Here is a 24,334-nt window from a genome sequence, read left to right on the forward strand (position 1 = left end):
AACCTTGGTTAGGCTTATTCGCCTCCGTAGAGAACGCGCAATGTCAGCTGTTTTGATGTTGGATTTTCCAAAGCGGCACTCACGAGTGGAATTCAGGCCCTCCTGTACACCTTTCCGCCCATACCCCTTCTGCCCAGAGTTCTGAAGAAGATCAGGCAAGACTGGGCCCAAGAAATCCTGGTGGCTCCAGACTGGGCACAAAGAGTCTGGTATCCCGAGCTGTTGAGCATGGCCGATCAGACTGCCTCTTTGGGAGGATCTTCTGTCGCAGCAGCAGGGGAGTGTCATCCACCCAAACCTTTCCACCCTCCGCCCCCTTGCGTGCAGATTGAGCGGCAACAGTTGACTTCTTTTGACCTGCCACCCGAAGTCTGTAACATTATCTTGGCAGCCAGGCGTCCCTCAACCAAAACCGTATACGCCTGTCGTTGGAAGAAATTTGTGACATGGTGCATGGACAAATCTGTTGTTCCTCTATCTGCTCCTCTCTTTCAGGTCCTTCTCTTTATTCTTTCCCTTCCTCAACCGGGCTCCACCCTGAGCACCTTTAAGGGATATCTCTCTGCTATCTCCACTTTCTTGAGGTTACCAGATCAGCCTTCTTTATTTAAATATCCCATTGTTGGGAGGTTTCTTAAAGGCCTCACACATCTTTTTTTCTCCTATCCCATTCATCATGCCCCAATGGGATCTAAACCTAGTATTAATATACCTTAAGTTTGCCCTGTTTTAGATGCTTCACAATTGCCCTTTACAGTTCTTAACCATCAAGACTGTCTTTTTAGGTGCCATCACCTCTGCCCGCAGAGTAAGTGAGCTCCAAGCTCTTTCATCTAAACCACCTTTCCTGGCAATACATCCTGACAAAGTGGTACGTTGCACAAGGTCTTCTTTTCTACCTAAAGTAGTGATACCCTTCCATGTTGAGCGGTCCATCACCTTGCCTACCTTTTATGCACCCCCACATCCCTCACATGAAGAGGAGAGACTCCACCGCCTGGACCCAAAAAGAGTGATGGGGTTCCACCTTGATCGTACCAAAGACTTCCAGGTGGACGATCAGCCCTTTGTGGCATATGTGGGTGCAAAGAAGGGGAAGGCGGTGCAGAAGAGGACCATTTCACAATGAATGCTCTTATGCATCAAAATGTGCTGCGCGCTGGCTAAGAAGCAACCTCCTAAAGATTTGTGTGCACACTCCACCAGAGCTACTGCTGCTACCACAGCGCTAGCACGTGCATTCCAGTCCTGGACATCTGTCAGGCAGCAACAGGGGCATTTCTGCACACTTTTACCAAACACTACTGCCTGGACAGTCAGGTCCGCAGGGACGGTTAGTTTGGCCGTTCGGTCCTGCAGGACTTCTTGGTGTGATCTTGGTTTGCAGCCCTCCACCGGGGATGGTATTGCTCGGGTACCTATTCAAAGGTAATGAATCTGCAACTAGAAGTCTCTATCAGATGTACAAGTTACTTAACCTTCAGTAACAATATATATCTGGTATGACATATTCTAGTTGCAGATTCCTTACCTGCCCGCCCATCCTCCCCGCACTGCAAACTGATTTCTAGGGAAAGGAACTTCTCTTTAAGGGCCCTAGTTTTGGCGCTACACTCTCACTGTTCATGGCTCCGTGCTACTGGCGTGGAAAGTCATGAAAAGAAACTGGCGTAAGCGCTGGGGTGGCGTCTATATACAACCACAACCTCATCACTGCTAACACAACTCCAACTATGCCTGTGAAGGTGACCGACGCCACCTGTCGGCGCCCAGAGGTACTGCTCGAAGAAAAATCTCCAGATCCAGACTGACGCCTGGGGAATTCAAAGGTAAGGAATCTGCAACTAGAATATGTCTCTACCAGATATATCTTTACCGAAGGTATGTAACTTGTTCATTCATGCATTTCACAAAGTTACATACATCTTGGGTTCAATTTATCCGATACCTCAAAGTGGGGCTCTTAAAGGCCCCCTAGGGTATATTGGAGGCAGACAGAGCCTATAGTCACACGCTTCTCAAGGATTCTACCCTTTAGTGATACCTAATAATCCCTGAGTTCGGAGAATGTCCTTTTCACCACCCACAAACTTCCTCGTACTGGGCTCTAACAGTCTGGGACTCTGACCTTCTAAGTCTGAGCACAAGTCCCCTGCTCCGCTTGCCTCTTTAGGAGGACCTACTCTCCAAAACAGCAGGGCAATGTTAAAACCAGTGCCTCCATACATTGAGTGTTCACAGAATCAGCTGAGCTGATTTGATTTGCCCAAGGAGAAGTTGCGGATGTCAGCTTGGCCGCCTGCTACCAGGCTACAGAGTCAGTGTATTCAGAATGTTGGGCAAAGTTTGTTCACTGGCAAAAGGATTGTCTGGTTGATCCATAGCAGATTTTGAGATATTCTTCGGTTTCTCTTTTCTTTGGCCTACCAAGGCTCTGCTTTAGGCACCATCAAAGGTGTGCCGTCCCTTTAGGCCTTTGCCTGACCAGCATTTATTTAGGTCACCAGTGGTGATATATGTTTCACCCTTTCTTATACCTCAGTGAGACCTTCATATGGTTGTTAGCTTCTTGTTCTGCACCCCTTTCAAGTCTATGCGCAACTGTTTTTAAGGTTACTGACCCTGAAAACTGTCTTCCTCATTGTGATTACTTCCTCACGTCCTGTCAGTGAACTGCAGGCATCTTTTCTTTTGAATGTAGCGTTGCCTTTCTATGTATTTCAGGCATTCATCACCTCCAGACTGTTTTTTTCCCCACCATATCCCTGGAAGGAGAAGAGTCTTCACCATTTAGACCCTAGGAGGGTCCTTAGCTTTTCCTTCATCTGTCAAACTAAGGGGCATTAAGTGGGTGACTAGCTTTCTTTGGGGTTCTTTGTTGCTAAAAAGGGAAAGTCCGTTCAGAAACTGACTGATAGTTTATTCTTTGAATAAGGATGCACTATGCCTTTGTCAAAAAGAATCATTCTGAGGGTCTTCAGGCTTACCATAGTTAGGGCCACCACTACAACCTTGCCCAGAGGTGTTTCAGTGTTGGACAGGTGGCTACAGGGACATCTGTTCACACAGCCACAAGACATTACTTCCTTGATTCCTAGGTCCGTAGGGAGGACCATTTTGCCCACTTGGTTCTGCGTTATTTTTTGGTATGAACTGCGATCTTTACACCCTCGATCTATTGGGAGGTACTGCTTTGGTATTTTTCCAAAAGGTGAGGAGTCTGTGGTTAGAAATATCCATCAGGATAAAAAGCACTGTTCTTTTATGGAAGCCCCCACAGTTGAATTCAGAGAGAATTTGATTCATATGACCACAATGGATCCACATTCCGCTATTTGAAGATGAGTCAGACAAAAGGGCACCAATTCATGTTTGCGGAGCATCATCCCATTTCTGTGCATTGTACGTGAACAAGGCAGACAAATACTGTAAGAACCATTTAATCATAGAAAATATGCAGAGGTCATCAAAGTCCACATTTTCCTCAAAGATTGAATATATTTTTATGGGAAGTGCTGCTTCCATCCATTAAATAAGCATTGACAAAGCTAATTGAGTTGGGTATTTTATTAGTAAAAGTGCTTCCTTCTTAATGACAAGGTTCTGTAGATGGGTCAGTGGGTGAAGGAGGAAATGAGCCAATGATTGGATGGCGAAAGTGAATGTATGAGTGAGTCACTGAGTGCATGGATAGTTAATTGGTAGGTAGGTGAATGGCTTTGTGAGTGCACGAAAGAATGATTGAATAAGTGAGTGCATGAATGATGAATGGCTGGATGAGTGAGTGCATGGATGAACGCAGACAGGTGATACTATTTTTAAAGGACAAGGTTTCAGCCACCTTTATTGATAATTTTATAAAAATGCCAAAAATTACCAAGATGCCACTGCAAGCATCAAACCAGGGCTAGGCACCATTGTGCCAAGAATGGCCACAGTACATAAAAAAATATTGTATTTATGCCATTGCAAGTACAACACCTTGGTGGCACCGCTTTACAAACAATTCCTACAGTATGTCAAGAAATGTTTTGATTATGCCAGTGCAAATCTTGTGTAAGAGTGGGTACCATTGTGCTCTGATTAGCCACCTTTATAGCTGTCCATTTTTTTCTGTAACCTAGTAATCATCAGTACAAGTTCGGACATGTACCTCCACTAAGTAATACTTAGGCCCATATTTATACATTTTTTACTCCGCATTTGCGTCATTTTGTGAGCAAAAGCAGCGCAAACTTACAAAATATAATTGTATTTTGTAAGTTTACACCGCTTTTGTGTCAAAAAGTGAGTAAAAAGTATAACTATGGGCCTTAGTGCCTACCCACATTTGTAGCATTGCTCAATAATAAAGCATGCTGGTTTTTGCCTACAGCCAGCATAGTGTCCACTCATCCGCTCTTCCGTTAGTGTAACCCATGTGCACTGATAGTCTGGGGCATAGCTTCGGGTGAGGGTTGTTTGGCACGTGAAACCTCCTAAATAAATTATAGAAACTAAAGGAGGGTGAAAAGTTGAGTACTTGGCGCCCCTACTTTCTAATCTAAGTGCTTTAGTGTAAATAACTTACGGTGCTCAACACTAGGGTTTCACCCCCTAAACAGTCCTAAATGATAACACAAAGTTATCCAATAATTTTCCAAATGTGAAGGCACACGTATGAAAACTCATATACAACAATATACAACTATATCTTATAGAAATTTTACCAAAGACATTTACCACATCAAAAAATCATATCTACCAATTCCATATTAGAATCTGTGTTAGGTTCTAGTGTGCATTTAATTAAACTGAAAATCAGCAGTCCAAATTATACGTTCCTCTTGTAATTGTTTTCAATAATCAAGTTCATAGTTCCAAAAGCAAAATCTAATCCATCAAGTCTCAAACGGTTTCACTTGTTATTCCATGGATTATCTTGTGTGTCTTTACATCAAAGTCCTCCTTAATCTCTTACTTGTCCGTCAACACGTGTTTCATCCGGGGAGTGCCCCTGGACTTCCTCAGGACCTTCACACTAAATGTTGTGTTTCTCCTACAGTACCTTGTTCCTTTTTGTCAACTTCAGTGATCATAAATTGTAACTAACTCGATGTAATATTTTCACATGTGCTGTGTGTTGTATACCTCCGTCTTCGTTTCCAATAGTATCTGTGTACGATTTCTGTCAACCGCGAGTGCGCCGGCTGACTGGTTTATTTCTCCCCCCAAAAAAATTATATATATTATTGGCTTGGCAGTTGGGTCGGGTAGTTGTGAGTTTGGTCTGTGTTGGTTTTTCTTGCTATCCTTATTTCACTGACATTTATTCTTGTTCTTTTTTTAATTGGGAACGTACATATATTTAGGCCCAGATTAAAAAGGATTCTGCATCAGGGGCATCGGCTTGTCTTTTTTTTTTTTTACTTTGCATTAAGTTGGTGTTCCATGGGTGGTGCATTGGCAATCCCATGTATCCATCCATGGACCTTGATGCAAACCCATATTTACCATGATTTGTAGACATGGTTTATGATGCACCAGCTTGAGGCTGGCATAACGAGGAGAAATGACTATTTCTCCTCAGTATTTCCTCTCCATGTGTCTGCTACATTCTTCAGCATACATAAAATTAGTAAAAAAAAAAAAAAAAGCCTCCAAGAATAGTTTTACATTCCTGCACGAAAACTATCCTGCCCATTACGCAGACACTCTTGCACTGTGGGTCCCAAAGTGCACCAACGCATTACGGGCGAGAGCAGACCTGGGCCATTTCTGTGAAGATATGGCACCGTGCTGCTCTCTTTAGGTGATGCAATGCAACAACTTTACTTTCTGTTCTGCATTGGGCCACTTCTTTAGAAATATGGCAATTAGTGACCAATGTACCAGAAACAGAGCAAATCTACACCTGTAGAAGTGTTCCTTGAACTGATACAAATTTACTACTTTTTAGAATTCACTAACATTGCCAGTAGTATTCTTGTAAAGCTATGCCAGTCTTAGGTTTCCAGGCATACCAGAGGCAGTCAAACAACCAAAAGGCAATGGGATAAATGCTTACAAATATTCTAACCACAGACAATCACTCCGGGTAGCATTCCAAGCCATTGTTTTTCCACCCACTGTGCCACTTTAAACAGAGGGCCTGATTTAGCAGACTGAGTAAACGCAGACAGGCTGGTGGAGGACTTTACTGGTTTTGCTCTGCCTGCCGTATTTAGATATGTCCACCAGCCCAGTAAATATCTCTATACATTGGTAGAAACCGCTGTCCTGGCAGAGCCTGTCATGGTAGGGAAAGTTTAATGGTTGGCCCTGTCAAACATTTCCACATTTTTTTTATTTTTACATAACAAACTTTCAAACTAGGAGGATTAAAAAAACATACACACTATAGACTCCCACACTAGTTTTTCTCTCATAGTGCGGGGTCATTCTTTCTGTTTTTACTATTCCTCAGCACCAGGTTATACCTGGCAGTAACGAACAGTTGAAACAAAAAAGGGCTCTGACCGTCTACTCTAAATAGGGTGAATGGTCGGATGGCTTACTTCTGAAGGTACCTACTCTGTCGCGCTGCTGAAGGAAGGTAAGAAATCTGCGGCTAGGTAGAGTCCCTACCAGATAAGGTGTTACCGAAAGTAAGTAACTTGTTCTTTATACTGGCAGAGTAAATTTTACTACATCTGTTTAAAACCTGAGGTCCACCCAACTCAAAATCGGGTGGGCAGACCTTGAGATTGCCGGACAGGGTACTCTGTCGCCTTTGCAACAGAGTAACTACACCAAACACTAAATCAGCCCCAGAGGTGCACACAGTGCAAGTCAGTACTGACCTTGCTCCTCATGGGAACAGTCCATACCAAAGCTTTGCCACCTCACACTTTCACCCTGTGGGCCACTGCTTTTTTTTTGTTGTGGAATGAGATTCACATCTCCCAAATCACATTGACTAAGGTACGCCCTGCGGATAGTGCACACACGGAGTCATAGCATGAAAATTGGGTGAGTCTCCTTTCCTGTTCTCCCTTGGCCTTCATCACTATTGATGACTGCTGAAGTCTGAGTGTACCACCCTTGACTCCTTCTGCCTCCGTTGTCATGGCACCATCAGCTCTGCAACTGTAGAACCACTTCCAGAGCACCACCACTTTAAGGCAGGGCTGATGTGAACGCAACGTTTTAAGTTGTTGCTGCACAATGCCTTGCTACGTCTGTAACTCATTCGGTCTGAAAGTGCAGGCATGTCGCACTCACCCTTAAGGCAGAGTGGAAGAGAGTCTTCCTTTGCCGTTCATCATCATTGAAGATGTAGCTGTCTCTTGGGTGCTTTGTATCCGAAGGTTCATGGCAACTAGTCGGGAATTGTTCTGCCTAAGTCTGCTCTGCACCACCAAGACTAAAACCACCAAGCAAAATCAAGAATGGTCATAAATGTGCCTGTCCTGAAACAGCCATGGACAGGCAACCGTAAATGTTATGCCTCGGTGGACATTTTAAATGATAGCTTCTTTCCTTAGATCCTACCCATCATAAAAATGCATGAGAATCACCTTATCTACGCCGCTGTTTTGATTGTGAGACATACATGAATAGTGAAGGCCAGTGTCATTGTACTGAGTAATATTGCATTATTTCGCTATGATTATGTTTGGATCGATTTTAAATATTGTTTGTGTTTTTCCAGCGAAGAAGAAGCTGTTTTGAAAGCCAACAAACTACTCTATTCCAACCTTTTACGGGCCACTGCAAACAGCGCTGTAACTCTTCCAGAAAGAATAGACATTGTGATCAATTTATTGGCTCAGATGACGTCTAGGAATGAAGGCAACACCCCCGGCATTAAGTGAAGCCTGCAGTGACGGTGGAATGACGTTTGAGTAGTGCCTTCTTACCTCTGGTAGAAACTCATGGCTTCCTGCATTTCATGGACTATACGACCGCTACGTCTTCCATGTTAATTCAGCATATGACAATAAAATGTCAAACATTGCATATGACTTGTGCAGATGGTTGTGTGTGTATGTGTAATTATACAAATTATTCATACATACACACAACTAAGGTATTTTGTTCAGTTAATATTTATATACTACTTAGTTACTTCTTAGATTAGCCGACTGTATCCATTGAAGAGCAGAATAATAGACACAGTTCCTCACCTTTAACATGTGTCCCCATGTGTGTTCTGCTCGCATATTATATTCTATACTGTAGATTATCGTTTGTACACTAATTTAAAATATCATCCTGTATTTTACTCATTTTAGAAGCCCATTAACTTTGTTGCCTGGAAAGTTTGTCAGCATTGTTTTTAGTTCGCTGTATCATTTTTTCTAAGTATTTTAAATGTGAATATTATTTGTGAAAAACGTCCCTGGGTGTGAGTGTTGCATTTCCTTTTGTCAACATTCAATATTGCACTTAGGCCTGTCTTGGGAAATGAGGAATTATTAGTCAAATGTCGGTTCTGCTGTGTCTGTGCTGGGGTTGCAGCTGACACACCCATGACTCAGTTCGGAATTGCTGCATTAATTGTTATTCACGGTTAATTGGACATGCATAAGCGGCTAACTGTGTATTACTCTTAAATCTAAGCCCCTTCTTTTATTACATGTAATATACTTCTGCCACCACTGATGGGAGCAGAGCGGTCAGAGCAGCCAGGTAGGGTAGCCGCGGAGCTCTACATCTAAAACACGGAGCCCTAATCTCTCCTCACTGTCCTTGTCGTGGAAGAAACATTTGGAGACATATGCAACTAGAGCAAGACTTTTTTTTTTTTTTTTTTTTTTTTTTTTTTTTTTAATTGTTCGAAGATGCCGGAGACCAATGATAGTTTGTATTCTCTGTAGATGACAAGGAAACCCATCACCAGATATCAGGTGATCTCCAAGAGATGGCGAGTACAGAAGATCTAGATGTAGACGAGCCACTTGAGAATGTACAAGACCAATGTGTTTCTCTTTCTGGGAACATATGAAGAAAGATGAATATGATTTGAGAATTTAAGATTGGAAATAAGACACTTCAGCCAAAGGAAGAAACGAAACATAAATGTTGGTATCAGAAAGGGAAGAAGTTGATAATGAGGTGGAAGATTCACAAAATAGGACAAGCAGGTTCTTGGGTCGGATTTATGACCATTGGACTTAAGGAATGATAGACCCAGCAAGAGAAATAAGTAGGGAGGCAGGTTGGGGCGTTATGGCTTATTGAGAGCATCTTAAAGGTAGTGAGGTCGGCAACTTGGGCGAGTGTGGAAGAGGAGATTGTGACTGACCAGTGTCCTGTGTAGGCCGAGGCTACAGCAGAAGACAAACGGACCGATTGAGGCATATAGATTTTAGAAAACTGATTTTAAAGTTGCATGTGAAATCAGGAACAGAGGCAGAGGTATTCCTTTCAGAAAGAATATTTTGACTTGCCAGAGGCGGGAAGCATAATTGAAAGGAGCCCAGAAGAAGAGGCATTCGAGCAGGATAATGAGAAGAACGTGTAAGGCAGGCATTTCTAAATTCAATGAAATAATCAGCCATGGGACATGTGCTTTGTTCCATGTGTGTAGGGAGGGCCGTGTCATTGTGCAAAGTATCTATGAGGAAACAAGCTATTACTTTCAGGATTAACAAGATAATTTTACACAACATTTTAGAAGACTGATGATACACATTGTGCACTTGAAGGTATCTCAGCCAAAAGCTTTTGATTATGCAGCTACAAAAACTGTTATTTGACGGTGCTAAACGTCCAGGAAATGATTCCCCATATTAATCGTTTGCTGATGAAAGTGAATGTTTGGCAAGTAAAACAACTCTCCTAGGGGGCTCACGGGCTTTAATTCAGAAAAAAAACAGAAGCAAACAGAGTAAATTGTGGTACTGCTACATGTAAAATAGACAGTAGGTGAAAAAAGAAGGACCCTCTCACAGACCTATGCATGCTGGCCAACAGATTTAAGTTCGCCCATTTATTACCCTTTCCTTAAGAAAATAACACTCTCCCATAGAGATGTTAAAATACACTGGCCTGTTTATCGCTCCATTTCCCCCAAGCACCATAACGTGGTGTCAAAAATGAGAACATTTCTTCTGTATGCTGGTGTGGTCATGCTGAGCATATGTTGGTTTATTGGCTTGTAAGTGTGCATAAAGCACAGTTTTGTAAAACGTGTATGTAAATATAATGTTGCACTTAGTAAATATGATCTTTTTCTGACCTGTAAGAAAAGGCATTGTGAAAAGATATTTTTGTGTGAGAAAAATGTGCGTCACTGTGTTGAGAAAAAAGAATTTGATATATATTTTGATAAATTAGATTACTTCCTCTGTGGAAGTTGTTTTATATGCAGGGCCCCACAGGTTTTGCATTTCTTTGGTTGTACAAAGATATTTCCCTATGTTTTTCAAGGTTGGTATGTTAGGTACATTACGTTTTTTATGATGCAAAAAGCGTACTGCTGTGTGCCTCTGGGGTTTAACAAAATGTTTGGAAAAGCAAGCAGTGGTCAGAAATGTGGGCCAGAAAGCTAACATTCAACTACAACCTGATTTTCGTAACTGTTGAATAATTGCTTGGCAGACTTTTTGAATTTTTGTTTTTGAACCTAAAACTGTGAATGTACAAAACATATTTTTAAGAAAAGTATTTATTAAAAATAAAGTTTGATCAATACTCGTGTCTGTGTTCTTAAATGGTATCGAAAATTAGGGTGTATGAGGTTAGTCGACTGATTGTACATGAAACAATGCATCTGTTAGTCTGGAAGGGCGTACACTAATTTGTGTTTGCCCTCTTGTATGGAAGAGTGATTGATACCAGTAAATCTGACGTGGTCATTTTGTAGATAAGATTAAGTTTATGAAAAGTTGGAGAAAATATCTGTATTGAGACATTAATGTTTTTTTTAATTAACATTGAGTACTTCTGCATCTAGATACTTGATACTATCACACGTTAAATAACCCTTTACATACATGAAAGCGCACAATGCGCATGAAACAGTGAAAATTGTAGTAGTCCAGGTTTGTCCTTCTAGGTGGGCCAAAGTTGGTCCCAACATTCTGCCATTGGTACATAGTACACAAGGCTTTACTCTCCTTTCTGTGTCGGGCTTTACTTTCCCTTTGGGTCTATTTCGTGAGCGTTGGTTGCCAGCTTTTTAGTACAAGGGCTTGTGGTGCCTTACAGTTGTTCGTGATTGCTCGTTTAGCCAACAGCAGCCAATGTCTAGGAAGTGGGATGTCCCCCTTCAGTGTTTCGCTCGTGAGAAACAATCCAGGGCTCCTATTTCCCACGTCATCTAGAGCAGTGGTTCCCAACCTGTGGTCCGGTGACCCCTGGGGGAACGAAACCTCCTCAGGGGGTCTGCAACTGCTTAGAAAATTAAATTTAATTAACAGATTAGGTCTCCTGCTTTCAGTAGTGACTCTGTGGGGGAAGGGAGGGCCCCGGATTCCAATTATGATTCAGCCAGGGTCTCCGGGTTCCAGTAATGGTAAAGTGGGGGTCCGCAGAAGTCAAAAGGTTGGGAACTACTGATCTAGAGAGATACTTCAGTACATGTGGAGAGTGTTAGAAAGATTTGGGCCCACTATATGGGAAGGGATGGGAGAGTCCAAAATATGCGTTGAAGGTCTCAGTTTGCAGAGGTACAGTGGGAGCAAGAGGCTGTTGGAAATATTCTGTGGAGCCTAGTGGGGGAGGGGTACGCCAGGTGCAAAATAAAGCATTGGATTAATTTGATATGGCCTTTCAGGATATTGTGTAAGGGTATGCTAGTGCTCTACTCCACTCATTGTTCAAGGCTGTCCCAGATTCCGACTCCCAAGTGTCCTACGGGTGGTGATGTGATGGTGGGAGTGAGTGAATCTGTGTCTTGTGAATCTAAGTGATACTATGTCTGGCAGTGCTAGTTGTTTATCATGTATGGGTGGGCTTGCCAGGCAGTGTAATGCCCTGTAAAGTAATTCTGAGGAGGTGCGGATGGGCTAGTGGAGGACCAACTGAACTAAGTCTGTATACGGTGGTTAGTGCTCCCCCCAAGTCTCATCCAGAGCCTCGCCCAAGAGCTGGCTAGCCACTCTATTTGGTCTGCCAGGTAATAGGTTTCGAAGTTGGACGCTTCCAGGCCTCCTTGGACTACTGGGGGTCATTGGGTGGCAAGTGCATCTCGCTTATGGTCGTGTTGGCCCATATCAAATCCTCCATGAGTGCGCCCAGTTCCCTAAAGAACTAAAGGAGGGAGGTTAGCAAAGTAATACAGGAATCCGTGGAGCATCACCATCTTAGCAACAGTAACTTGGCACTAAGACAGTAAGGCCCTTGTTTATACTTTTTTAGCGCCGCATTTGTGTTGTTTTTTGACGCAAAATCGGCGCAAACTTACAAAATACAGTTGTATTTTGGAAGTTTGCGCTGCTTTTGCGTAAAAAAATGATGCAAATGCGGCGCTAAAAAAGTATAAATAAGGGCCTAAGCGTCCACAAAAGACCACTTGGCTTGCAAGGGAAAAGATACACCACACCAGGTAGAAGTGCAGAGGTGCGGAAGTGCAGAGGTGTGACCAAAAACCTTTTAAGTGTCTGGGCAATATCTTGAAAGCCTGTGCGGGTCTTTCTCAAGAAAAGGAGAACATCCGCTCCTCTGGGAGTGGAATAACCAGAGTTTGTCCCGCACCGCCCAGGCAGATCCCATAAGACTCCATGGCTGGAGCGAAAAGGAGCAGCAATAACTGGCAGCCCTGTTGGATGCCTCTGCCGACCACAAAGAGTTCAGATATGTAGACCCAGATCTACAAAGATATGGCACTCTCCTCCCCTCTTCCTAGCGTCAGAGCAGTATCTTGCTGTGAGTGCCACGCACACACCTTTGCGCCATAGTGCAATGGTGAGTGCGTGAGCCTAGCATAGGTTTTGCCTTGGAAAGGTGCCCTTCCAGTACAAAATGCTATGCTTAGACTTAATTTAAAACGTTTCCTACTTTGTTTGTGTGCTATACAGTGCAGCATGCATGCAATGTCGGATAAGGAAGGAGAAATAAAGGCATTTCTCCATTTAATGCCTCCTTTCAAATGGTGTTAATTTTTGGCGCTGTCATTAGCAGATAGGGTTTGACGTCAAAAAGCATGGGTGGTTGCATGGAAACTCCTACTAGTGTTTAGAGCTGCTTTTAGGGCACTTTCCAGTGCAAAACCAGTTTTGCTCTGGAAAGTAAATTAGAAAAAAAACATTTTGTTCTGGTTTTCATCAGTTTTGTGATGTAAATCCAGTGCAAAATGTTTGTAAATCTGCCCCATAGTTCCCTAATTTAACCCTGGTATCAGGTCTGTATATAGCAGCTTCATTAAATGTAGAACTTTTATGCCAAAACCATAGAGACCAAGGACTTTACAGAGGTAATTCCAGTTAAGTGTATCAAAAGCCTTCTTACGATCTAAAGGTAAGGCGCCTTCATTGGAATCGAGCTGAAGGGCAAGTACCACCACTTTGTAAAGTTGTCAGATGTTCTTAGAAGTGCTCCGACCAGGTACAAATCCATTCTGTTCAGAGGCAATTCAGTAGGAGGAGTCCATTCAGTTAGTTGGCCTGGACTTCATTGAGGGTCTTGTAGTCAATATTAAGTATGGCTATTGGTTGATGAAAGGTGGGATCTATAGGATAATTCAATGTTTTCAGGATGGAAACCAAGGAAGCTTATTCGAGTGTTCGAGGCAGGGTGGCTTCCTGGAGGACCTCTTGGAATAGCTGTACCAGTTTGGGAGCTAGCGTGCCAAAGTAGTCCTTATAGAACTCTATGGAAGAGCCATTGAGGCCCAGCATCTTGCCCGAGGCTAGCTCTTTTATAGCTGCTTTTATCTCCTGGGGTTGTATGGGGTCGTCCAGCTCAGTTCAAGTGTTTGGGTCGATTCTAGGAAGGGCTAGGTCCTCCAGAAGGCCGTGTACTGGTTGCAAGGAATGAATCGAGGTAGCAATGTAAAGATGTTTGTGGAAACAGAAAAGTGTGTCAGAGTTCTTGCTGTGATTGTACCAAGGTACCTGATTCATCACAAAGTTAAGTAATACGGGGTAGCAGAGCCTCCTCTTTGTGGAGCTTACCTAAGGTCGCTCGGACTGAGGGATCTGTCATCGCCTTTTTTTTGGTCAATTTATAGTCCCTTTCTATACTGGACAGATCGGATTCCATTTAACAATGGGTACGAACCACCATATGAATACAGTAGCCTCAGGTAACCATCTCCAATACCTCCCATTTTGTCAGTCGCAAAGAGAGAAAGCATTCATTATCGCCTTATCATCAAACTATTCAACTAGCCGGGTTGCTAGCTCATCTTGCAGGATTCCATTGTCTACTAGAGGTGTGGAAATTCCCCATGGGTGGGTGGAAGGTGTCACCCACTTCAGAGTCAACATTGGGCAGTGGTCAAATACATACTTGCCTAAGTAGTCGGCTCCGGTGACCAGTGGTGGAATGTCAGGGGTGCAGTCCATGTAACGGGTATAGAGGTCATGCACAGGCAAGTAGGATGTCTAGTCAAGGAGTTGCGGAGGTGCCAAACATCGGAAAAAGGCTAATGATGTAGCCAATAGAACAATGTCAGTAGGTGCAGTCAGCAGGGGAGAATGGGTCTATCCAGTGTAGTGTTGAGAACACTGTTAGTCTCCTCCCAGATGCCAGAGCACGTGTCCAGGGCGCTAGTTGTCTGGATAAATTGACAAGAAATGTGGGTTGGCATGGTGCGCTTCATATCTATTTCCCAGGACCAGCCGAACCCCCCATCGAGTATCCCCATGAAGAGTGCAAATCTGCACCTTGAGCCCATGATTGATTCCTGGGCCACAAAGGGGACAGCCCCAAAGGGGAACCCTGCTGTGATCCTGATCTCAGCCCCTCGGTCGTATGTGGAGAAGTTTGTGCAGAAGATCTGTCCCCTTCAAACATTTTGAAGGTGGAGGTCCTGTGCGCGGTTTCGAAGATTTGGATCGCATCGCTCCTGCACCACACAATGTAGTGCATGTGCAATGCAAGCTCAAAATGCGATTTAAGAAGCCTTGTAAGACCACCTTGTGGGGCCCTGAGGGACATTCTGCCGCATACATAGAAAGACAAAAATGCCTCTGGGTATTGTTTTCCCCTTCCTGCACAAAAACAATCCTAACAATGCAGGCATCCTTGCACAATGGTGCTAAGGTATCCGTTGGCACTAGCCACCAAAATGGTGCCAGCGCAGGGACAAAGACAGGAATGCGCCATATTCTTTTAAATACAGTGCATACCTCCCTTCCCCTGTTACTGACTTGCTGCACTGCTTGACCAGGCCATAAATATGGCCCCATGTGTAAAGCATTTAACAGTACCAATACAACAAAATAAGAATGTCACACAACATGAAAGAAGGACACCAATGTATAAAAATATAGTATATTTTTATGAATTCTTGAAGACCTTGATGAGCAAAAATTCACAGGAGGATTCCAGTGATACAGATTTTAGAAGACATTATTACTTTTAAATGCAACAAGAAACAAGCATTAGTCACCAAAAAGTTGGTAAACTTTTGAAAAGGTTGAAAGACATAGGTCGACTACCCCAGGCTGGCTTAGGCGACCATATCCGACAGGATTTTGGTCTAGCGGACAAGAAAGGATACTTTGGACATTACCTGGCCATTAGAGCATTTTTAAGGCAAGTTTCAAAGTTTACCGGACAACCGCTGGAACCTTCATTGGAGTGGTCCTGATGCAGGAGATGCAGGCAAAAAGATGCTCAAGGATGCTGTGGTTGAGGTGCAGTGGACAGGTGTGCCTTCATGGTTAGTCGAAAGGTGAAGTGGGGCAACTGGCCACAGAGGTCGGGGTCCCTCAAAGCCCTCTACGATGCAGTAGCCAGCCAGCCAATGCCGGGCCACTGGTCTACTTGCACTGCAGTTGGGGTGGGAGCTAGTGTCCCTTATAGGCGACATATCTGGTCTCTAATGCTTCTTGGTCTTTGCTAGTGCCTCATGCCTTTTGGCAGTAATGATGGTTGCATCTGTATAATGAAGACAGATCCCAAAGATACAAGCAGAATCTTTATTCAGAAAATTATATCCAGCTCCTTCCTTTGCCTGACATGCATCAACTCCTTTCTCCAATTGGCTGAGAATCCTCATCACTGCCATTCCATCATCTGGGAAGACCCCAGCTGGCTAAAATGAGGGTGGCATGGAATGAAACAGTAAGACTAAATTAACATTTTGTTAATATATTTAGGGGAATACATAAAAAAATTGAAATATAATACTTTGGGTTGAAGTGGCCTCTTAGCTGAGGTGGAAAACAGGGGCCTCAGGTTTCTGTTGTAGCTGTGTGCCATGTGGCGAGCTCTCAAGGACATTCTGCCTTCCATCAGGGGCAGGGATTTTATTTATTTTAACAGGCAACTTGACTGCCATGTGATATTACAACAAACACGGCAGTGTGTGGTCTTGTGTGTTATGCCAGAAGGTGCTGGTTCTATGGCGCTGGCTGAACTTTCAGGGAAGTCCCTTGAAAGTACATTATCTGGGAGGGTCCCTGGATGCCAGAGCTCACTATCTCAGCAGATGCCATCTAGCTGACCATGAGTGGCGTCTGCACACCGAGAGTTATTTCAGTGTGTCTTTGCATGAGGCATGCATTGGATAGAATTTTTTGCCTAGCACAAAGAACGCTCAATGTTGATACGTTTGTGCTCCAGTTTCCACCATGCAGCTCCTCAGGAGATATATTCAGCCTTCAGTGGCTCTCCTGTCTTTTTTCAGTGTTCCTCTTTAGGAGGACCAGCTGGGTCCAACAACAGGGCAGAGTGCACCTCCATGCATGGAATTGAGAAGAATAGGTTAGGCAGGATTTGATCAGGAACCTCACCATCTTTCCCTAAGGTTATGCTGTTCTGGATGATGGGCAAAGTTTGTAGCCAGGTGTGACGACAGGTCTATTGCTGCAGGCTTTACTGATGACTTCTGTTAGTCTTGTCTAACAAATAGCCCAGCATGGCTATTTGTTCGTCTTTTTGTTTGCCTGATAATTCCACACTGTTTAATTCACCAGTTGTGCTGCACTTTTTGAATGGGCATACATGCATGTTTCCTCTGGAACCTTTTGTTATGTCACAGTGGGACCTTAATTTAGTTCTTACCTTATTGATGTGCTTGCCTTTTTGAGTCCATACACAATCCTTTAGGCTTCTGGCCATGAAAATGTCCTTCCTCAATTCGATTAATTCTGCATGCCGTGTGAGTGAACTGCGAGTGCTGTAAGTGCAACCACTGTATGTCACCTTCTTTTAGACAAGCTGGTGCTTGGGGTGGGAGAGTGTGAACCTCCAAGCTCCTGGCCAGACCACTGTAATCCTGCACAATACTGCTGCCCAAAATATGCTGAGACAGCTTTGAAGGCCCCAGGGGAGCATCACAACACAGGGTGCAGTTGGAGATGTTTGGGACCCCCTGTGTTGATTCAGGAGCATCACTCAAGAATTGAGGCCCATCAAGGCCAGAGTTCCTGTGTGGTGCGGGCTAGGCCGCGCTGCTGTCCTGCTCACGTGCGGTGTGGCGATGGAGCCGGCTCTGTGACTCCTGATGCTTTGGTCTGGAGCTGGTGGAATTTTCCAGGAGCGGGGGTAGAGAACCCTGCCTGAGTATGATAGTGACTCAGGCCGTGCCGATGAGTGCGTGAAACCGCCGACTGGCGGTACGAGGAGCAGGAGCCATGCCCCCCTAGAGGGCTGTGCTGCCTGCTGCCGAAAACATGTTGGAACGGCTGTGAGGATGCCTGGCAGAGCAGTGGCAGTGTAGGGCATAGTTGGGGCCCATTGGGGCTCCTTGTAACGACCCTAGCGCCCGTCTACAAAGAGGCCTAATGCAACTGCAACTGCAAGGCCGGAGATGCCAATGCGATGTGGGCTGGGAGGGCTGTGCCAGCTCACCTGCTGGAGTGCAGTACGGCAATCAAGTCGGCTCCAGCGGCTACTGATCCCTGGCCCCGAAGCCAGCTGAAGATCCTAGGAGCAGGGTAGAGAACCCTGGGCGGCACTGCCGCGTTGTGGTCCGTTGGGCCCACCTGAGGTGAGAAAGCAAATCGGGCCATGCTGATGAGCGTGTGAGCCCACCAGCTGACGCAGCCACAAGCAGGGTCTGAGACCCACGAAGGAGGCCCTGCGGCGGTGGGTGTTGCAGTGCCCATACTACACGGTGAGTGGCAGGGGCCGTGCTGACACTTGCATGTGCGCGGGGTGCCGCAGTAAAGCCAAGGGTGATGGCTGGAGGAGGGCAGCCTTATCTGGCACCCCTGCTCCCCTCTTGTGAAGCGGAGGTCCCTTGACCATCAGAAGACCCTGAGAGAGCATGGTGACTGTGTGGTCAGTGTGCCTAATCCGCAGCAGTAGGCAATTTATTGGCTGGGTGACACCCGAAGGGGGCCCTAGGCACCTGTGACTCACATGAGTGAGCATTAGAAGAACACTGTCGAGTGGAAATCCAGGAGCGGCACTTATTGGAGATCGCAGGGAGGACCAGACGCCTGACCAGGTGAAGTGTGAGCCCAGTGGGGTGGCGGCCAGCAGGGATGCCAATGGAGGGCACGGGACTGGTGGTAAGGGCCTGTAGCTGTGACACAGTGCTGCAGGTGAGCACCTCTGCACTCCAGGGGCACCCTGGGCTCTTGGACAATACTTGTGCAGCTGGTAGGAGGAGTCCGGCAACCACGGATGCTGGGTGGCAGGAGCGGGGGCACACAGGTAGCAGGTGGGAGTCCCAAAGAACACTCAATGAGATTAACGGCTGGAGGCGGTAGGGAGACCTGACAATGCCCCCTGGGACAGCGTACTTTCTGTTGGAAACTGCTTGGTGCTTGGATGGGTGGCTGAGCGGTTTGGCACAGGTGAGTGAGTGGCTCTCGGTTACCCATGCTTTAACTGGAGTATGGTAGTGGGTGCATATTGGCATTCTGCTGGAGAGCCATGGGGAGGGAGAAGCAGGCGTGTTTGCACCCTGCAAACATTATTATGCAATATACGAGACTACAAAAACAGCCCCAGCAGATCTCACACCAGGGATGGGTGGATAATTCGGGAGGTTCCCTGGAGAGGGATCTGGAGCCCTCATGGGCGGAACTGCTGGTGTATGGCTTCCAAACTGCACTAGACCAAAAAAATGGAGGCTGTATCCATAGACCTCAATCTAATGCGTGCTGATCTGAGGAAAGTGTCGAACAGGGTCAGAACAGCTGAGGGTAACACTGAGACATTGCAGGGAGAAGTCACTACCCTTAAGTGCTAGATGGCACAGTTATCCACGGTCTCCAGCAAGCTTGAATGCCGGGTGAAAGATGTGGAGGGTCACTCCCACCACTGTAACATTTGTGTGTAGGTGATCCCCGAGAGGGTGGAGGGGACCTCAGTGATGGACATCCTGGAAAAATGGGTGCAGAGGGAGGTGCGGCCACAGGGTCTGTTGGACTTCTTCGTGTTGAAACAGGCGCACAGAGCACTGGTGCCCATCCTCCTGCTGCCAGGGGCCCCACCGAGGGCCATCATTGCCAGGATTCTAAGTTATAACGACAGGGACTTCAGTCTTCAGGCCTCCTGTTAACAGGCAGTGCCCTGGTTTGAGAACTGGCATCTACCTGGACTACACTCAGAAGGTGCAGGAGCAACTTAAATCCTTCTTGGGTGTGAAACAGAAAGTGTGTGTGCTGCAGTTGAAGTACATACTCCTGTGCCCCTTTAGCTGAAGGTTATGTCTCAGGGGCAGGCACACTTATTCGACCACCTGGAGGAAGTTTGGGAGTGGCTAGAGCTCTGGGACAAGGCCGTGGTTTTCCACCTCAGTGGGGGTTTGTGGGGGAGCTTGGGGTTCGGGTTTCGCCGAGGCTCCAGAGGTGGCATGCAACACAAGGGGTTGGTGGGAAATGACCCCCTGGGCTTTCAGTGAGTCACAATCAAGAAGGATGGGACCATGTGGGTGCAGGACAGAGGGGGTCCGGAGGCATCCCTTGGAGACAGGTCTCCACCCGTTGTGACTGAATCAGAGGCTGGGCCACTGGGCCCGTGCCATACACGTTGGACGCTGAATAGCTGTGGAATTGAACTGGCTAGTGCTGTCTGTTCCTTCCCTGTGGACAGAACTTTTAGTTGTTGTATGGATTGTGTGGCCAAATGTTACTGTCCTCTTTGTGGGGGACTCTCAGTTGCTCTGTTAGATAGTTGAGAGTTGTGCTGGTTGAGCGCTGAGCCGGGGCTGGAGGGAGTCTGAGCTGGTCCACTGCTTCGGGGGAGCTGATGCTGGGCCTAGGCCATAGCGGTGGGGTCTGGATCCCTTGTTGGGATCTGGACGATGTAAGCAGAGTTGTGTGGCTGGCCGGGATGCAGGGAGTGTTGGCCCATCCCTTTTGGACTTGCTCGGATGCCGTGCAGGTCCTGGCACATGCAACGGGTGGGCATCTATAGTTGCTTTGTCGTGCTATGTTTGTCCATGGGTAGGTGGGTTTGGTTGTTCACATTTGTAACATAGTCACATAACTTTAAGCTGCTAATTTGGAATGTCAGAGGGTTAGACTCCTACACGAAAACATACAGGGTGCTCACCTTCCTAAAGCATCATGGGATCAGTATCACCTGACTGCAAGGCACGCACATGGTTGACACTGGGCCCGTACGATTGATAGGGTGAAGGCAGATTTCCATTCTTCCTATTCTACGTACACCGGGGGGGGGAGGGTTGGTGCTAATCTGTGTGGCCACGGGCACGCCGTTTTCATTAACATATGTCGAGGCCAATGTTGAGGGCAGGTATGTGCTACTACAGGGGTCACTGCACGGGAAATTGGTGCCTTTGGTTAACACATATGCCCCAAAAATAGACAGCTCATGTTTTTTCCCTGCGATGCAGGACCTGGTGTTGAAGTAGGCAGACATGCCCATTTTCTGGTTGGGGGACTTCAATTGCATGCTTGACAGGGGCCTTGACAGTGCAGCTCTCAGGGAGGGCACTAAACTACACATGGCAGCTACATTTAGGGGGTTATGGACAATCTGGGCCTCGGATGCATGGCGTACACTCCATTGACATGCAGCAAACATACAGGTGCCACTAACTCTCCCATAACAGTATGCTGGATAGGATTCTGGTGGGAGGAATCCCTCTAACGGAGAGTGTGGCTGTGACATACCTGGCTAGGTTCCTTTCGGGTCATTCGCCGGTCTGCTGCATGCTGCAGTGGGGAGTGGCATGGAGGCTACTGACAGGGATACTTTCCGAGCCGGTGGGGAGGGAAGAGCTTTCTCAGGCTTTGGAGGATTATATGAACATTAACTGGGGCTCTATGGCTCGCAGGGCCACAGAGTGGGAGGCGCTGAAGGGGTGCAGCATCAGCTTCAGGCTTAGCTTAAATCGGAGGAAACAGGCCTGGCTGTGCTGCAGGGGAGGGACCGGACGGACCCTGAAATGCTCAGGGGGAAACGGATGTGTGACAACGCATAGCAGACATATGGGACAGGTTAGATAAATATACCTTGAGGCAATGCAGGCAGCAATTGCATATAGAGGGAGACAAGTCGGGCAGGTTGCTGGCTTTGATCCTGCGCACGGAATACTCCCCCTCCCCCAAGATGCATCTGGAGACTCCTGACTGCTTCAGCTCAACAACCAGGGTAGGAATTTTGTCTGCCTTCTGCGGACACCTGGAGAGTGTGTACAGGGCAGAACCCTGGGTTGCGCAGGACCGTTAAAGGCCTGGAACTTCCTAGGATTGGGGAGGCTGCGGCCGAGGTCCTAGACTCTGCCATCAAACTGGAAGAATTACATGTGGTGTTTCGTATGCTACCCCTGGCCAAGGCTCCTGGAGGAGATGGATTGCCACAGGAGTTTCTTTCAGAGATTCTCTGCAGCGGTCATAGAGGGGCTGATCGAGGTTTTCCTTGAGACTCAGGAAACTGGGGTATTGCTGCCCACTAAGAGAGAGTGACACATATGTATGTTGCTCAAGCCAGGTGGGGATAAGACTGACCCCGCAGAATACAAGCTGCTTACTATGATCAGTTTGGAAGTGAAGGTCAAGTGCAGGCTGTTAGCCAACTGCCTGCCACCCTTAATGACCACCGTGGTTCATGAGGATCAGTGCAGGTTTATCCTAGGATGAAACACAAAAATTAGTCTCATGCATCTATTGCATGTTATGCATGAGGTCGAGAATTGCAGTGATGAAATGGCCTTGGTCTCCATTGACCTGGCAAAGGTCTTGGATACCGTTGATTGGGGTTACCTGCTCGAGGTTCTGCGGTCATGGGGTTTGGACCCTGGTTCCAGGGTTGGATTTGTCTGCTCTACACCGAGCCTAGTGCTAGAGTGCTAGTTGGGACAGTATTGCTCGGACAGCTGGGTGCTGCGAAGGGGGACACAGCAGGGTTCCCAAGGTCCCTACTCCTTTTTGCGCTTGAAATGAAGCCTTTGGCATTGTGAGCTAGGCAGCACTGGGGCATAAAGTTTGGTGATGTTAGGCATATTCCTTTGAGATTCTTTTGCATCAACTGGATGATTTTGGGACACTGTCGGGCTGCGGATCAATCATAGTAAGTCCTTTTTGTTTCCTGGAGGGATGGGGGCTGTGAGTTGTTGTGCGACTTGTACTCCAATGAGCACTTTATCTAATTTGAGGATGCACAGGTTGAATTTGCACTGGGGCCAGGTCACTTTCTGCACTACAGTGGCTTGGCGGAGTTGGTCAGGCAGACCTGGACCACCTTTCCAGCGTGACACTTTGGGGACCTTAGTCTCCTGTGGGTCGGGTAGGCATCTGATATCATTGATACGTAAAGCCCTGAAAGCGCATGTGGCTGGCAGCTGGGTGTGGGCCTGGGTGGCTTCCGAGGAGGACCTGGGGGCACCCTTTGAGAACGCAGACTGGTCTCATGTTTGTGCTCTCACACAGACTGTATTGAACAATACCCGCTTCAAGCTGGTTTGTTATAACGTTTTTTCACAGCACTTACCTAACCCCCTTGACTCTTCAGCGGACATCTCAGTCCCAGTCTAACAAATGCCCACAGTGGGCAATTCAGGGGGGCAACTTCCTTCACTTGGCCTTGGGTTGCTGCGCAGTTCAGGATTTTTGGATTTGGGTGGTGGACGAACTCGTAGGCACTACTTTACTAAGGGCCACACTAACTCCACAGTGCTGCTAGCTGGAGGACTTCAGGAGGCTTAAAGGTCGTAAGATGGCATATAAATTCTTGCAGGTGGCAATGGTTCTTGCCGGACATAGGGTAGCCATCACTTGGAGGAGACAGCGTGTTTTGGAGATAGACCTTTGGAATAGCAATGTGGCAAAATGAATTCTAGTAGAAGAGGTTCATGTGAAACTTAGCAGGAGGGATGATAAGCTGGGGGATGATATCCTTGAGTAGCAGTATCTGGGTTACGAGCTCATGGCCCCAAATTCTGATCAGAACAGCAGCCACAGTGATGGCTCTGAATAGTAGTTGTTTGCTGGGTGGGATCCTCAAATTGGGTTGAGGGGGAGTGTATTTGGTTTGCTCTGTTGTGCGTTCGTTGTCCCTTCCTTGGGCAGTGAATGTGAATGACTACTGCACCATTTGGCACCTTTCCTTTGCTTACCACCTCCTATACACTATGGTCACTGTGACTTCTACTACAAAGTTGGTTTGTATGAAAATGAAAAATAAAGGTTTTGAAAAAAAAACCTCTGCAGGGAGGGCCTTTCGGCCCGCTCTTTGCTGCAGGATTTCCTTCCACCTTTGTGGGACGTACTGCTTTGGTATCTATCGAAAGAAGATTAATCTTCAGTTAGAAGTATTCATCAGAAAAACAAAATACTTACCTCTGTAATGCTTTCAACTGAATACTCTAACTGCAGATTCATCACTGCAACTGATGTTAGCGGGAAAAGATGGCAGTTATACACAGCTCCACTCAGTTACTGTAGGCGTCGTACAGTCACTGCAAACCATAAATGACAACAACTACAGACGTGGGAACATTGCTCGAAACTTTCTCTGGATCCAGTCAGGCACCTGGGGATGTTATAAAGGCAATGAATATGCGGATGACAGTATACTCATATCAGTACCGAAGGTAAGTAACTTATTCATCTTGCGAAATCTACCTGCGCAAGGTTGTTCTCGCTTTGAGATTTATATTGAAGGGTTTACTCCAATTACACATTTCAAGCAAAGCATTGCTAGGTTGCTTTTTCACTGTAGCATAAAGCCTAGCATCTGGTTATCTGCATTTCTCAGCACAGCCTGTGACATCTTCTGCATGTGATGCTAAATGTGGCAATTTCTGCCATGTGTGTGAAGTAGTGCAGAGGAT

General features: G+C 46.2%; 1 protein-coding gene across 2 annotated transcripts in view; it reads left to right on the forward strand.

Annotated features, from left to right (window-relative positions):
- Window positions 1–10,659, forward strand: part of EDRF1 (erythroid differentiation regulatory factor 1) — a 403,030-nt gene extending 392,371 nt beyond the window's left edge. For both annotated transcript variants that reach the window (XM_069239693.1, XM_069239694.1), the window contains one exon: window positions 7,673–10,659. In XM_069239693.1, coding sequence (XP_069095794.1) covers window positions 7,673–7,835 — 163 coding nt within the window. In that variant the 3' untranslated portion in view covers window positions 7,836–10,659. The remainder of the gene's footprint in view (window positions 1–7,672) is intronic.
- Window positions 10,660–24,334: the final 13,675 nt, after the last annotated feature.

Source organism: Pleurodeles waltl, chromosome 6 (assembly GCF_031143425.1).
Source record: "Pleurodeles waltl isolate 20211129_DDA chromosome 6, aPleWal1.hap1.20221129, whole genome shotgun sequence".
In the NCBI taxonomy this organism is placed as follows: Eukaryota; Metazoa; Chordata; class Amphibia; order Caudata; family Salamandridae; genus Pleurodeles; species Pleurodeles waltl.